The sequence below is a fragment of the Eleutherodactylus coqui genome, chromosome 13 (genome assembly GCF_035609145.1).
Source record: "Eleutherodactylus coqui strain aEleCoq1 chromosome 13, aEleCoq1.hap1, whole genome shotgun sequence".
Classification (NCBI taxonomy): Eukaryota; Metazoa; Chordata; class Amphibia; order Anura; family Eleutherodactylidae; genus Eleutherodactylus; species Eleutherodactylus coqui.
The window spans coordinates 95,169,709-95,187,613 of NC_089849.1; the positions used below are offsets into that span (position 1 = coordinate 95,169,709).

General features: G+C 42.6%; 1 protein-coding gene across 3 annotated transcripts in view; it reads right to left on the minus strand.

The window, feature by feature from the left end:
* Positions 1-17,905, minus strand: part of SHISA6 (shisa family member 6) — a 334,205-nt gene that overhangs the window by 286,511 nt on the left and 29,789 nt on the right. For all 3 annotated transcript variants that reach the window (XM_066586596.1, XM_066586595.1, XM_066586594.1), the window contains exon 3: positions 3,036-3,199. In XM_066586596.1, the coding sequence (XP_066442693.1) occupies positions 3,036-3,199 (164 nt within the window). The remainder of the gene's footprint in view (positions 1-3,035; positions 3,200-17,905) is intronic.

Here is a 17,905-nt window from a genome sequence, read left to right on the forward strand (position 1 = left end):
GGTGGTCTAATGCCCATTCCTTCAAATATTCCCTGGATTTTATTTTAGATTATTATTTTATGTTTTGTTGGTTCCTATAATATTTTTGATTTAAGGATCACATGTTTCCAACTAATCTATATTTGTGCAGTTTTAACATCAGTGGGCATTTATAATTATATTGAGAACTGTATTAGAACTATAATACATCATACAACCTCGGGGCCTTAATAGCCTTCAACCCCTTTGGACCACAATGGCGTGCGCTCCAGTGATCTATGCATACAACGCCATTCGGAACGCAAAACATTTGCTCCACTGAAGGTTTCCACTCCTTCATGCACAGCGTTGGCAAACACTTGTTGTTCACACCACGATGACCGCTACAGTGGGTAATTACACCCATACGCCCACTGATGTTAAAATCTTCCCCGAAATGCGTTGTACACCTCTACTAGCCTGCATTTTTTTATTTTTATGTGTTAGGACTGGCAAGTCCATCTATCATTTCTGAATAAACCTTGAAAACCTCTTCTCCGCTGGATCTATCTCAGCCTTTGGGAATACCATTGTGGTACACTGCAGACCAGGAGTAGGGGGTGTCGTCATCTGAGACCCCCTGTGAAGTAAGTGAATGCTCCTTACTCCTAGTAATTGTACATATCTGGTCAATTCCCTGGAGCGCTGGGCTTTTTCATTTATTGTTTATTGCAAAGTCTTAGATGCGTAATGTTTTGGGTGAGATCATTCGTCATCAGCCATGGTTGCGATAGATTATTGGCGACAACCGGGCCTGAATTAGGTTCAAATAACCCAGATAGGAAACCTGGTTGTAGATGATAGGGGTATGTCCAGTGGACAAAAGGGTAATCTCACCCGAAACGTTGCAAATATATGAATCAATAACCAGAACGTATGCCAGGTGTACGTCTCAGTGTAGGAGCACGGAGGTGCCAAGATGCACCCAAGACATACAGAGGCATGTGCGTCTTCATGTGTTAGGTGAATTCTGTGCCAGAGAATATCTATGTCTGGAATTACTTAAATAGTCAAGCTTTTTATCCTGGTGTGCTGATCCACATGTATTGTTCCATCTCCCTTCATCCATTCTTGAGTGCTAAATAATATAATGAAATCGGATTCATTTAGACACCCGTTTTTTATGACTTTGAAAGGTGAAAAGTCATTAACTTTTGAAAGACATGAATGCAAATTCCCAGCAATCATATTTACAGCTACTTGAAGCTACTTTAAATGTTCCGTGACCTCAGTACACCTAATGACAGTCATTCCAGAATGCTGACAATTATGGGGAGGTGGCCTCCATAGAGAAACGTGGGGATCAGCGGCTATTATGGCTAGTGTCTCTCCTGCTCCTCTATTATGTGTGCCAGGTTATTCCTAAAAATTCAACAGGCCAAACAGGTAACATATATAGTAACATAGTATGTCAGGCTGAAAGGAGACAATGTCCATCTAGTTCAGCCGCTTTCCACCCTCCTTGTTGATCCAGAGGAAAGAAAAAAAAACCCCAATGAGGCAGAAACCAATTTAGCCACTTGGGAGAAAAAAATTCCTTTCTGACTCCATAGTGGCAGTCTGAATAATCCCCGGTTCAACGTTTGAAAGTTCCTACCTTACTCCAAGACCCGGATCAACAACCCCGCTGATCACCTAATGTCTATATCCTGTAATATTATAGCGCTCTAGAAAGACGTCTAGTCCCTCTTAAACTCCTCTATGGATTTTGCCATCACCATGTCCTCAGGCAGAGAGTTCCACAGTCTCACTGCTCTTACTGTAAAGAACCTCCTTCTATGTTGGTGATGAAACCTGCTTTTTTCTAGACATAGAGGATGCCCTCTTGTTACCTTCGTAGTCCTGGGTATAAACAGATCTTGGGAGAGATCCTTGTATTGTCCCCTCATGCATTTATACATAGTTATTTGATCGCCCCTTAACCATCTTTTTTCCAGGGTGAATAATCCTAATTTGGATAGCCTCTCTGGGTATTCCAGTCCCGTCATTCCATGTATTAGTTTAGTTGCTCTTCTTTGAACCCCCTCAAGCACTGTGACATCTTTCCTGAGCACCGGTGTCCAGAACTGTATGCAGTATTCCATGTGGGGCCTGACTAGTGCCTTATATAATGGAAGGATAATGTTCTCGTCCCTCGCCCCTATACCTCTTTTAATGCACCCTAAGACTTTATTTGCTTTTGCAGCAGCTGACTGGCATTGGTTGCTCCAGTTAAGTCTACAGTCACCTAGTACCCCCAGGTCTTTCTCCATCTCACTCATCCCTAGCAGTACGCCATGTAGTAACACACTACATGTATTGCATTAGGAAAGACATTGCTTTCAAGCCTTAAAAGTTTTACGAAACGCAACAATGTTTTTCTGTATTTTTTCTATGTCATAAATGATCTGTTTGGAGTGGTGGCTTTCACTGCACAATCTGAATACTTTATACTCTTCTATACTTTTCCAGTACTTTCTTAAATACAAAGAAGGAAATTTGGGAACTGAAGTTCTCCCATATCTATACAGTATCTTCATCACTGAGCAAGGAGACACAAAACACTCGGTAACCTACCCAATGTTTATGCCACTGCCAAACACATGCTGAAACATGGCCTTCAACCTAATGATGATAAGCCTCCCCACTAAGGAAAATTCTCATATGACAATTGTCAGTAGGATATTTTGAAATACAGGCCCCTCCAACCATCCTGAGCTCTAGAGTCCAGATGACCTTCCGGAAGAAGACGATTAAAAATTACGTGCAGATTAGAAATAGGAAAGGGTAGACCAATGACTTAACATGCAGTAGATCAAGCATGGTTATTGAAGCCTCTCTGTTTGGAATTTATGTTTATATAACATCCTAAATCCATGATGACAACATGCCAGTCTACATATGAAATTGTCGAAGGACCCACAACATCTATGTTCTTGTATAGGTCTGCGATTTCCATTATCTAACATCTACTGTATGCAATATTGAAAAGATCTATCCAAGTTTTTAGAACCATGTAGGATTTTTAAAGAACCCACCTGTTCCATGGTTGGCCTTGGTCGTTCGCACTGGAGTATACTGACTTTTTGAAGTTCTTACAGGCGTATTCTCTTTGGGAGAGTTATCAACGGCAGAGATAGCCTCTCGTTCACAGTGTGGGATAGGTATCGGCCCCTGTTGTATCAAAATGTCTGCAAGTGCCCTGCGAAAGAAACAACAGAATTAGGATATATCTAGAAAGAATCTGGGGCTTCACTGATTATAGCATCATTTAATTAGTAGATGTCTCTAGATGAAAGTTGCCTATAAATGGAGTCAGTTTGTGGTAACCACCAGTTCTCATTGATCAATTTTGCCAATACGATCCAAATATTTAAACAAGGCATTTAATATTTATGGAAATGTATTTTATCAATACAACAAACCCAGAGATGTTACCGAGACGGTTCATGTTCATTAGAATCCCGCCTATCAGTTCACCGGTACCAGTGGCATCAGCCAGACACTTCATATTAATGAGAAGTCTACCTTTCAATTCATTCAGAACTGTCGATGACGATACAGCCAGGAACCAGTAACATCATCGAATTACTACAACCCCAATTCCCAAAAAGTTGGAACACTGTGTAAAATGTAAATTAATGCAAAAAAAAAACAAGAATGTGATGATTTGGAAATCTCATACAACCATATTTTATTCATAGTAGCACATAGAATATATTAGAACGTGAAATGGAGACATTTTCCTATTTCATTAAAAAAATTAACATATTTAGAAATTGATGGCCGGAGCACATCTCACAAAAGTTGGGCCAGGGTCGTGTCTATAATTGTGTAGCATCCCCTCTTCTTTTTACAGTAGTCTGTAAACATTAGAAGACCAACTGCTGGAATTTTGGGAGAAAAACCAAGCTGCAGAATCTGGGAGGCGGTGCAGTCCCTCCGGACCTAGACGTAAACAGCCAGAGAGTCGACGCAGTGAGTGAGTTTCTGTACCTCGGAAGCGTCCAGCACACAGATGGGAGGGCGCTTCCAGGCATCCTGTGGAGAACAGCGCTGGCAGCCTCGGCCATGAGGTCCCTGGGTAAACTCTGGTGGAGGCAGAACATGACACTCAGGACTAAGATTCGATTCTACCAGACCTGCGTAATGCCAATATTATTGTATGGCTCGGAGACCTGCACCTAGCTGTCACAAACCACTGAGCGTCTGGAGTCCTTTCACATGCGATGCCAATGCCAGATTCTCTGTGTCCGTTGGTTCGACTTCATCAGAAACAGTGAGATACAGACTTGCACAGGGCTTGAGTCAATCACAAAAACAAGAACAAGGAGACTACTTGCATTTTTTGGTCATGTTGCACGCTTCTCAGAAACTGTTCCGGCCCACTGTGCTCTAACCGCAGCAATTGCTAGGAAAATCGAGAGGCGACCCCTGCTGGATGGCGGAGGCCTCCTGGTCGTCCGCGGCGCTCATGGGTGCAACAGATAGGCAACGGTACCTCCTCCGACATCTACACTGAATGGAACAGTGCTCTTGGTCATGGTCATTCTAGATCGGCGCAATAGACCCTTGTCGTCCAAGCGTGATAACTAACTAATGTGGCCCATTCTTGTGTGATGTAGGATTCTGGCTGCCCAACAGTTCTGGGTCGGCTTTGCCGGATTTTTCGTTTCATAATCTGCCAAATGTTTCCTATTGGTGAAAGGTCTGGACTGCCGGCAGTCAGCTCACATCTGGACTCTGGTTCTGAGAAGCCATGCTGTTGTGATGGATGCCTTCCATGAAAGAGATGTCTGAACCTCTATCTACAGCTCAGCATTAGCGCCTTTCAAGATGTGTAAGCTGCCCATGCTATAGGCACTAATTCAACCCCATGCTATCAGAGATGCAGGCTTTTGAACTGAGCTGATAACAAGCTGGATGGTCCCTCTCCTCTTGAGTCCGCAGGACACACATCCATGGTTTCCAAAAAGAATTTCAAATATTGATTCATCTGACCACAGAACAGTTTTCTATTTTGCCTCAGTCTATTTTAAATGAACCTTGGCCTGGAGAAGACGCCGGCATTTCTGGATTGTATTGATAAATGGCCTTTTCTTTAAATGATACAGCGTTAACTCGCATACATGGTCATGTAGAAAACTTAGTAGAAAACTGACCCTCCAGCTGTTTTTCATTAGTACAACTCACTTTTCCAGCCATGGGTTAAACCTGTTCCAACTTTTTTGAGATGTGTTGCTGCCATCAATTTCTAAATGAGGTAATTTTAAAAAATGAAATGGAAAAATGTCGATTTTATATCCTTTAACCTTCTGATATGTTCTATGTTCTATTGTGAATAAAATATGATTAGAAGAGATTTCCAAATATGACATTTTTTTTTCTTTACATTTCTTCCCATTTTACACAGCATCTCAAATTTTTTGTAATTGGGGTTGTACTTATTCCTAAGAATGCCACCTGTCAATACACCAGGAACCAGTAACATCACTGGGACACTTCATTTTCAAGAGAGTGCAGCCTATCAAGTCACAAGGAATGTGTGATCTCCTCACCAGGAACTAGTAGCACCAAGGTGGCTAATCGAAATTATGTTAGGGGGCCAAGGAATTGACTTTCATATCTTTATTTTTTGAAGCGGTTTTCTCGATCCATGAACAAGCTTTGCTATGACAATTTGTTTGCAGCCATAAAATATATGCAGAATATGCAGCCATTGTGTCTACATCTGCACTAAAGCTGTCTAATCATTATATCACAAAATAGATTCTGTTCTGCTGTGAGACAGAAAATAATTCCCCTGATATTTTAGGACCATGACCCAAACACCTTTTTAAAAGTGACTGTGTCATTAGGGAATAAAATGTGTCTGTTTCTGGAACATGAATTTCAACTCAGCAGCGAGACCTTAGGACTCTCCATTGCTGAAGCATTTTACAAACAGTGTTACTGACATCTTCAACTTAAAGGGATGGTCCAGAATTAGGAAAATATAGATGTTTTTTTTTCAGAAATAGTGCCACACCTGTCCACAGGTTGTGTGTGGCAATGCACTTTAATGAACCTGAATTGCAAAACAAGACACGACCCATGGACAAGTGTAGCACTATTTCTTGAGGAAAGGGGCCAGGTTTGTCTAATCCTGGACAACCGCTTAAGGGCTCAGTCACACGGGCGTTTTAACGTGCATTTTTTTCGCGCTTAAAAAAGATCGCACTATATAGAACCAATGCTATTTAATGGCAGCGGTCACATGAGCGAATTTTACATGCGGAAAAATGCCTCAGGCGAAAATTATAGCACACTGTTTTTGAAATTGCAGGTAACTGCGGCATCGGTGCTTTTTGATTGTGAAATTGAAAGGGTTTCACCAAGGGTTTCACCTTGTGCTCAATGGGGCCGGCGGAGAGCATATAGTGAAGATCGCAAACCTCTGGCACAGCCATGACAGCTTTGGCAGAGGAGCGCGATATTCTTTGATTGAATTCAATGGAGCCAACGCTACAGCCTGCTCCATTGAAAGCAATGGGCTGCCGGCAAAACCTGCAGTGATTTTCGGGGGAGGGCTTTAAATACATTTGCTGATTGGCCGAGCACTGTGTCCAATCAGAATTCATGAATTCAATGAATGGGTGAGTGCTGCCTCTGATAGGCTGAGCGCAGGGACCAATCACAGGCAGCTCTCAGCTGTCATTAAATATTGGTCACAGTGCTCAGCCAATCAGAGGCAGCTTTTTCAGCAGGCAGAGACTTTAAATCCCCGTCTGCTGAAATCACTTCACAGCAGTGCAGAAGAAGACCCGGCTGAATGTGCCTGAGCTCCAACAGCTGCAGAGAGGTGAGTATATATATATTTTTTATTTTTCACACATTCTAGGGATGATTTTCAGGGAAGGGCTTATATTTAAAGCCCTTCCCCGAAAATCACTGCAGGGCTTGCCTGCAGCCTATTGCTTTCAATGGAGCCGGCTGTAGCGCCGGCTCCATTGAATTCAATGGGAGAACATTGCGGTCCTCTGCCACAACTGTGGCAGAGGACCGCAATGGCCATCAGATTCTTAGACTACCCTATGTGCAGTCTACTTCAGCAGTCTGAGACACCTTCTCAGGTAGGTGAACGGCAGAAGAAGATAAAGGATAGACACGGTGCTGATGTCATCAGCGCTGATCTATCCAAGCGCAGGGGGAGTGTGAGGCTATTTTACATACTATGCATGAAGTGAGGACTAGGAATAGGATGAACCATGGCAACAAAACTGAAAAGGAGAAGACTAGTTACAGTTGTAATCAAAACTATTCAACCCTCATTGCAAATTAGGTTTATTGGTCAAATTTATTAACTTTTAGCTGTCTGCAAAAAGAACAAACAAAAACAATTTAAATAGCTCAGCACAACTAATAGAACAAGTTGTTTCTCGAAGTTCAACACAAAATGTTACACAGATGTTTTTGTACAGCGTTTAGCGCTGCCTTTTCAGCGCAGCACTAAACGCTGTACAACACTCCTATTCATTTCAATGGGGCTGTTCACACAAGCGTCAGAACGCAGCATCTTCGACGCTGTGCTTTGACAGTGATGCATGTTCTATCTGCCCATTGTCAGCCCTGCGTCGCCCATTTATATGAATGGGCAGCATTAGCAGCGCTGCTGAAAACGTGTCTCAAGTTGGTGCCACGTTTTGGGCAGTGCTAAACGCAGTGCTAGATGCACTACTAAAAAAAAAGCTATACTCACCTAGCTGGCACTGTCCGTGTCCCTGGCGCTGCTTTCTGGGGCTCCAGGCACTTGTCAGAGGATCTTTTGCTAGTGACAGGGTTTGAAGACCCCGCCTCCAGCAAGAGATTGCTCTGATTGGCTAATCCAGCACCAATGACAGCCAGCGCTGGGTGCACCAATCACAGCCAATCAATCAATGAATGGCTTGCGGCTCAGACAACCTCTGTGCTGCCCATTTATATATCTGTACATTGTAATAAAATGGCCCCAAGCCATATTTTTTCCAAACTGAATAGTGCAAGTTTGATAACCTGTTTTGTTATTGTAGACTACCCATTTCCTTAATTACCTTAGTTGCCCTCCTCTGCGCATGCTCTAGTCACCTATGTCCTTCTTATACACAGGTGTTCAAAACTATACACAATATTCCATATGTGCTTTGACTAGCGATTTGTGGAGAGGCAAAACTATGTTTATGTCTTGAGAATTTATACCTCTGTTGATGCATCCTATTATTTTTTTTGCCTTATCAGCACCAGTCTAAGAATGTATCAATGAATGTCCCGAAAGATGAAACACCTACTGTATGACACCAAAGAGATATTCCATCAATGTCTACCTTGGGAAAGCGCATTTAGGTCTATAAAGGCATTGACACAGCTTTTGTAAATAAAAAATACCACTACTAGTAAAAAATAAAAACAATCCAGAACCTAGAAGAAGTTGTCGTTTTGCTGAAAAATTTGGCATGCAGTTACAGCTCAGGCAGATATGCAAATGATTAGAATTGTGGCATGATTAGAGAACAGTCTTGCTACCTGAGGGACTGAAAGTGGTTACCCCCTTGGCCTATAAGAGGCTCTCGGAGGCTCCTTGTGTTTAGTGACCTCTTCTTCCACTTGTGCAGAGCTTGTTGACCAATAGACACCTCTACGACGCAAAGAAGAGATTTCACCCAGTTAACAGAGTTTGAGAGGGGGTGTATTATTGGAATGCGAGAAGCTGAATGGTCGTATCGACGAGTTGCCGCCACCTGGGCTGTTCTGACCAGACTGTTAGGAGGTGTTGGGACCAGTTGATGTACGAGGTCGCACATGGCGACCTAGTTCAGGACACCCTCGACAGATCACCAGTAGAGAGGATCTCTCTGGCAAGTACGAGCAGCTCCAACTGTTTGTTGTCAACCACTCAGAAATAAGGGGTACGATCATTACAGACCCCTGCATCTGTCGGTTTAGCATCTTCCAGCACTGGATAGGAGCCACGGGTGTAGTAGCCATGCAGGTCACTAGAGAGTAGTCAGGATAGCCAGGAGTTGTTATCAGAAAGCTTCAGGTTGCAGTACAGATGGATGAGGTGGGTAGCGTTGTTGGAAGGAAAGCCAAGAGTAGTAATCAGGAAGTCCCAGGTTGTGGTACAGATGAGGAGGCGGGTAGCATTGTCAGGTGTAGTAGCTATGCAACTCACTAGAGAGTAGCCAGGATAGCCAGAAGTTGTTACAAGGAAGTCTCAGGTTGCAGTACAAATGGGAGAGTGGGTAGCATTGTTGGAAGGACAGCCAGGAGTAGTTATTAGGAAGTTCCAGGTCGTGGTACATATAGAGGAGGTGAGTAGCATTGTTATGATGAAAGCCAGGAGTCATTATCAAGAAGTATCAGGTCACGGTACAGATGGAGGGGGCACATAGCATTGTCAAGAGGGAAGCCAGGAGTAGTTATCAGGAAGTCTTGAAGTCACTTGTAGTGGAGAAGGAGGAGAGGAGCTAGATCATGGCTGTGTAGCACAATAATTGCGTGCTGGAGGAGAGACAGGGCCGAGTTTAAATTGTGTCTCTTATTAGGAGCAGTGTGGAACCAAGACAGACAAACAGAGGGTGAAGCCAGTCAGGGAAACACAAGAGCATGGCTAGGTTTTAGCCGAGGAGGTATTCAAGTCCTGGACTGTAGTGCAGGAGGTCCCAGGTTTGAGCCCTGACAGTCTGAACCCTGTCTAGGCGCTTGGCTGAAGGACATTCTCACAACACCCATTACGTGTATTGCCTTTGACACCCACCATCGCCTCCACTGGCTTTAGTGTTTTGAACGCTGAAACTGGACTTCTTCAGAGTGGAACTGGGTTCTCTTCAGCGATGAATTCAGGTTTAAGAGAACTAGGTGAGTGCCTCAATCCTGCCTTTACTATGGAATGGCACACTGCCACTAGTGCTGGTGTGAAGGTCTGGTGGGCCATCGTATATGTTAGTTGGTCAACTCTAGTAGCAATGCAAGGCATAAAGACAGCTCACTGATATATTCAGCAAATCCTGCAGCCATGTTACCTCCCATGGCAGGGCATCCAGGAGGCATTTTCCATCAGGACAATGTTCAGCTGTACACAGCAAGGATGTCACAGGAATGCCTACACAACATTGCCATACTCCCATGGCCTGCCCGCTTGCCAGATATATTGCCAGTAGAACATGTATGAGGCCATTTGTGATGCCTACTTCCACAGCCAATGAGTTTGCATGATCTAGAGGCTACTGCAGAATGCTGTACAGAATCTATATGCCTCCATGCCTGCCTGTATCACATCTTGTATCTAGGGTAGAGGCAGCCAACAGCGTACTAGAGCCTCTATGCCTGGCTGTGTCACATCTTGTATCTAAGCTAGAGGTAGCCCAATAGGGTACTAGAGGCTCCATGCCTACCCAGATCACATCTTGTATCCAAGCTAGTGGCGGTACAATAGGGTACTAGGGCCTTCATGCCTGCCCGTATCACATCTTGTATCCAAGCTAGAGCTTGTACAACAGGGTACTAGAGCCTCCATGCCAATCCATATGACATCATGAATCCAAGCTAGAGGGGTACAACAGGATACTAGAGCCTCCACGCCAACCCATATGACATCATGTATCCAAGCTAGAGGGGGTACAACAGGGTACTAGAGCCTCTATGCCCACCCATATTATATTTTGTATACAAGCTAGAGGCTGGACAAATATCTGTCTGAGATGATTTAGTGAATCCTGCACTGAGCAGGGGGTTGTACCCAATGAACCTGGAAGTCCCTTTCAACTCTACAAGTCTATAAGTCTAAAGGTGACCCAACAGGGTACTAGAGCCTCCATGCCTGCCCATATTACATCTTGTATCCAAGCTAGAGGCGGTACAACAGGGTACTAGAACCTCCATGCCCGCCTATATCACATCTTGTATCCAAGCTAGAGGCGGTACAACAGGGTACTAGAGCCTCCCTTCAATGTGTCAGTTCTCCACAATAAATGACCCTTTTGCTCTGATATTGTAATCACTTACTTATATCAACAGTACAATCACACAGAGAAAATTTCACTCAGTTCCGACAACTCCTTCTAGGTGCTTGATTTTTTTTGACAATGAGTATGTATTGCAATTGACAGATGTCCCTTGCTAATTATCTTTGGATCACAGATTGTTCATGAAAATCTGAATTTTGCCCACATGGAGGAAAGAAAACAGGTGTCACATGATGGATGCATAATTTAGAGATTGTCCTGTCCTTTCTCTCCACTAATGATGGTTCTCAAAAGGTGGTTACAATACCAATTATGAAAATATAAAAATACCTATTGAACCTTTCTGCCCATGCTTAACTCACAAAATAAGAAGCTCCTTTTTCAGTGAGTTGTGTACATTTATTCTCTCACCTTTTTGATTTTATTTGGCTATTTGTGAGATAGAGTAGGTGCTGATGTATGCGTGGTGGCCTTACTGCAGCCCGTCAGCTTACGTGTTTTGACCAAAATTCAAACTAACACAGCAGTTATTAATGTTTTTTTGCATGCAGTGTGCTATAGATGCTGGGGGAGCCCGGAATGCCCCGCCAATGTGGTGCACTGTGGTTATACATGGCAATCCACTGCTTTGCCAGTAGGGTTGTATTCCTGTATTGTGTGGCGCACTTATCTATGGCTGGCATCCTTGGTATCAGTTCACATGTGCAGACTATGCTGTTTGCAGCCATCCATCCCCTAATCTTGGGTTGAGGTGAGTACAGTGCACATGAGTCTGCACTGAACATTTAGCTCCCTCATATTACAATCTGGCTTTCTGCATGCTACTAGGGGATGTGCTGATTGGGCCTACCCTACAGTATCAGGTGATGCATATTTGGCTTCCTTTTCTGAGAGTTATGTCTTTGTTCATTTTTTCTCTCACCTCTGTGATTTTTTTTTGTGCCCATATTTGGCCATTATGAGATGCTAACATTATCCCAAGAATATGCATCTGCAGCAGCGACTGCTCATGGAATCCTGTATATGGTATTCAGCAAGTAGAAAGTTTAAGGTAGCCATGTAGTTCACAGTAAAAATTCCACTAAACACACATACGTAAAGGGTTGTCCAGCTACAAATCCCCTTTTAACCCTTTCCAATCCACTGTCTGACGTCTGAAGACATTCTGATTGAAGCCTGTACAGCTCCGATGTCGGAAGATGTCCGGCAGGGTATTCTTACTGTATATTACTGACCACACTGTTGTCGGGGGCCTCTCCAGTATGCCCCATACCGCAGTACTGGCTCTAGCCAGCAGATGGCGCCGTTGTATAATGGCAGAAAGAGAAGGCCCCCTAGGAAACTCTGAATCCAAAATTGGATTGCAAAGGGTTAAATTATAGCTAAATGAGTGAAACAAATATAACAAATGCTACTACCAGTCTGTGTTGACAGGTCTGACAATCAGAGGACACGGTGTCACCGTTTTGAATTCCTATCATCATGGCACCCAGGAGGTGAGTGCTGATGCCAGGAGAACGGGTGGTGACACTGCAGTCTCTGTTTGGCAGGCAGCAGTCGCCTGACTTCTGCTGTCAACAGAGGCTGTGAGAATTGTGGGGATGCAGCTCTGGATCGCCGGGCCGGGGGGCAGCTAACTACTGTGTGTTTTTTTATGTTCACTCATTTGGTTCTAATTTTAAAACATTGATTTGTAAATGAACAACCTTTTTAGCATATTATTGCAATCACAGGTATTCTACCCCATCGTAAATTAGATTTAATTGCCAAATGTACAAATTTTCAGCAGTTTGCAAAAAACAATCATACAAGAACAAATTATATAACACAACTAATATAACAAGTGATTTTTGCAAATTCAACGTAAAATGCCACTTCTAATGACTACTGCAGTCTCAGGATTATTCTACCCCTTCATGACAAGTATCTTCAGTACTTCGCGGAGCACGTTCTGCTGCTGTGACCTGCTACAAATGTTATTGCTAGCCAGACATCAGCTTCTGACAACATTCCTGAAGAATCGTAGTCCAATCCTCATGGACAATGGCATCCAGTTCACTAAAACTCTTAGTTTTGAGCACAATTACCTTCTTCAAATTCCACCATAGATTTTATTTGGGTTTCAAGTCAAGCAACTGTGATGGCCATTCCAGAATCATCCAGGACTACTTCTGAAATCAAGCCTTAGCGGACTTTGAGTTATGCTCAGGATCATTGTCCTGCTGAAGGGTCCAATGATGCCCAAGCTTCACCTTCCTTACAGAAGCCATGACGTTTTTTTCTCTAAGATTTCCTGATGCCTCATTGAATCCATCTTGCACTCCACACATTGCAGATTTCCAGTGCCAAAGGAAGCAAAGCTGCCCCAGAGCACGACCAAGCCACCACCATGCTTCACTGTAGGCAGGGTATTCTTCTCAGCTTATGCTTTATTCTGCCTACTCCAGACCTACCGCTGCTCCATAAGCCCAAAGAATTCCAGTTTTGTTTAATCACTCCACAGAACAGAATACCAAAACTTCTGTCGATTATTTCTTTGGTTTTGAGTATACTGGAGCCAACTTTTCTTGTGCTTTTAGGTCAGTAGAGGCGTACATCTTGGAATTTTGTGCATGAAGACCTTACATACTGTGCAAATGAAATCCTCAGAGGCTGCTGTCAGCAAATCTTGCTGTAGGTCTTTTGCAATCAATCAAGGGTTTTTGACCACTTGCCTGCTCGGGAACCTGGTGGTAGTTGGTGATAGTGCCCAGTTTATGCCACATCCAGGTAGTGCAGCCAGTATTCCTTTAAATTTGAACTTTATAACTATGCTTCCAACTGTGTTTCTAGGAACATTCAGTGCCTCTGCTGTCTTTGTGTATCATTTTCCTTGTTTGTGCAAGGCAATGATCTCTACTATTAACTATTTCCACCACCCACTTGACCTAGGCATATTTTTAACATGCAATCAAATCTTACAGTCAACAAGACCCTAACCAGTCCAGGTATTTGATGTGTTTTAACTAGAGATGAGCGAGCATACTCGTCCGAGCTTGATGCTTGTTCGAGTATTAGGGTGCTCGAGATGCTCGTTACTCGAGACGAGCACCACGCGGTACTCGTCTCGATTAAATGAGCACTGACCATTGAATTCAATGGAGCCGGCAATACAGCCGGCTCCATTGAAAGCAATGGCCTGCCGGCGAGTGCGGGATAAATTGTCGGGAAGGGCTTAAATATATAAGCCCTTCCCTGCAATTCATCCAGAAATGTGTAAAAAAAAAAAAATATATATACTCACCTTGTCCCGGCAGAACGATGTTAGCCCATTGAATTCAATGGAGCCGGCAATACAGCCGGCTCCATTAAAAGCAATGGGCTGCCGGCGATCGCGGGATGAATTGTCGGGAAGGGGTTAAATATATAAGCCCTTCCCTGCAATTCATCCAGAAATGTGTAAAAAAAAATATATATATATTGGTTTGTGTTGAGCTATTTAAAATGTACTTGTTTGAATGACTGTTTAGCAAACTGCTGAAAGTTTATAAATTTCGCAAATAAACTCAATGGGAAACCAACTTACTGAGAAGAACCTTAAAACATAATCTAATTTCATAGACTAAAAAGAGAAATAGACTGAGCAGATATAAATATATGACCAAAATACCAATATCTATAACATCTGCAACATGATGATCTATGTCGCAGAGTGACGCTATAGAGAAACCCAACAAATGGAACTAATGTAAAATAGGATTCTTCTGCTACTGCATACAAACCAGCGAATTTTAATTGCAACTTTATGTCATAATCAATACACCATAAATGTATTGTGATATTTGGGGAACGTCAAATCTCTGCAATCACCATCTCCCTGCGTAAACCGGTTGGTACACATGCAATATACTCCAATATACTGCTTTCTGGTTTAAAACTGGTCGTATCCAGCTTTTTTGTGCATCACACAGCACAAAGCACTTCACAAAATACAGTGTAATACAAAAAATAATCCTAGGTCTATCGGGCTACTGACTGTTACACTTCAGCTTTCCCTAGCCGACTAAGGTTGCAGGTCTACCACCTGCCCCTTCAAAACCCCAAACAAGTTTGATACCAGCTTCTGTCATGGGCCTGGCTCCCTGAGGCTCCTCTTATTCCTAGACTGAAGCAAGAGACTCATACTTGCTTTAAAGGGCCCTCCCAGGTGAAGCATAATTAGCCTAATTAGCAAAACACCTGCCCTGCCACTAAAGCCGCATTTACACACAACTATTATCGTTTGACCGAATGAACAACTGAATGAATCAACAACTTTTTTGCATAGAAATGCCGAGCATTTAAATGCAGAGATAATTGTTTGAAATCATCTCCATTTCCCTCATTAGCTAAAGTAAACTCTGTATATGTTTTTTGCTCAGGTGTGTTTATGCGTGGAATTTCTGTCTGGCAGGGGTTTAGTGTGAAGAAAACCCATTGTCTTCTGCCAAAATGTGTAAGCAAGTAGTCATTGTGTTTTAGCAGGATAAGCAATCACTCCTCCCCTCAAGTTGTTTAATCTTTCAAAAACTGAACAAATGACATTCAAATTAAGCAAAAAGTACACAAACTAATGACCATTTTATGCAGGCTGAAACTTAGCGATAAGTGACAAATGAATGAATAGTGCACGGTCGCTTTGCATTTAAACATGACGATTATCATGGAAATTCGTTCGTTTGAGCGATATCGTTACATGTAAATGGGCCTTAAGGCTACCTGAAAAGTCGGTAATTAAGCCCCCTAATAGCCACTTTAGTAGCTGCACTACTACAGCCTATAACAGGAAAACTCCTGTAAAGATGTCTGTATACGAGGCCAGCCAAGTAGTTTATTCCTCTCATCATGCCTAGTTCTCTCCATTCATTCTTTCCCCTGTCTATCTATAATATTATTTATTGTGCACCAAATTTCTATGCGTTCCAGCCAAGGATTTGCTGCTCTCATTAATCACCCTTCTAATGGCTTTTTGCTACGTATCATTAGAAACAGTATTTTGCATTAGTCAAGCCATAGTCCAAGACTTTCCAATAAATGACGCAAACACCTTAAATAATCACGTAAAAGGTCACAATAACCAGTGAAATGAAAAAACAAAGTTCTTATGACATGAAACACTATACAAGCCAAGGTAATTACAGGCATAACATTTGAAGTGAAGTACAGTATATGGATTAAATGGAGAAATTTAATTTCTGCTGAAGTATATATAATAGCCTTAAGAATGGATGGCTGCTTAATATTAGTTAACGTTACTGTAAATAATCTATTGGCAAATTGATAAGTGAAAATAGCATTAAAATCTAAACTCATATTGCATCAGATGCTGCAACATTGGTCACCACTGACCCAGGTCACTGGCCAAGGTCTAATTAAACAAAAACTATGTCACTGTAGACAAACTCCTAGAACAGCTGTCAATTCCCTACTATCATGCCCCAGAGAGGTATTGGGATTTTGAAGTAAGTTAAAGACCTGCCTGAGCTATATGAAGACCATCTAAATTACCCAAGGTTCATGAAGAGCAGGAAGACCTGCCTAAGCTATATGAAGACCTTCTAGACTTACCTAGAGTTCATGAAGACAATGAAGACCTTAGGCAAGCTATATAAAGACCTTCTAGACTTACCTAGAGTTCATGAAGACAATGAAGACCTGCCTAAGCTATATGAAGACCTTCTAGACTTACCTAGAGTCCATGAAGACAATGAAGACCTGCTAAGCTATATGAAGACCTTCTAGACTTACCTAGAGTTCATGAAGACAATGAAGACCTGCCTAAGCTATATGAAGACCTTCTAGAATTACCTAGAGTTCATGAAGACAACGAAGACCTGTCTAAGCTATATGAAGACCTTCTAGACTTACCTAGAGTTCACGCAGACCTGCACAGGCTACATAAAGACCAGGCAAACTTACTTCTTCTCACCCCACCTGGATGATACTCGTTTGACTCCTACACATCCAGCATATGAGTAAATTCCGGTGACATTTCTGTGTTTGCCCCAGCAAGGATGTTGGTCAGGAAATACTGGTGTTGGGCTTTGATATGTAGGAATGATCAAACAATAAATGGCAGGAACAATGCCCAACTCTTCTTATTTGTATGTATGGAAACATATTCCATCAGAAAACACATAGTCTTTCTCTGAGATGAATAATCAAGACAGGCCACATTATAGTCAATGGATAAAAAGAGGGTCTAGAGATTAGATAGACACAGAAGAAAGGCAGGAGGAAATAGTAGACGCCACCACACCACAAAACAATAGGCTGATAAGTAGCACCCCACTTTTCTATACTGTCCTACCCCCCCCCCCCCCCCATATTCTCTTCCTGCAAACCCCGCACCCTTCTTATCCAAAGGCCCTTTCACCCTGAGCAGTCTTTCCTTCCTGCCATCACCATTCCATCTGTGTATAGCTAGGTGGGCAAGAAAGTGGTATTTACTACTTGGGTGTTTTACTGTGTTACAACTGGGTATACTTTTAGTTTACAGATTCCATATTTGTTTAGTCTATGTTCTGAAATATACTGCTGTTATATATAATTTGTACTGTACTCTGATTCAGTGGGATAATGGGAGTTAATGAACCTGTTACACTTTATTATGACAAGATGTTGTCATGCACCAGAGAGGTGTTGGGATCTTTGCGCACACTATAAAGTAAAAGAATAGCAATAACACAAGGGAAAAGGAGGGAGCACTAGCTAATCCCAAGTGACCCCAACGGGCAGGAGTTATTAGGGATATTTAATAACTCTCCCAGCTCTATAACATTTGGCGATCCAAGCAGGAGCTTCCCATAGAAATAACTAACCAAGATAACACTAGCTAACTATTCCAGCCCAAACTAATTTTCATGATAATTGACCAAGAGGATGCTTTGTGTATATTTAGTTTCTTGCTA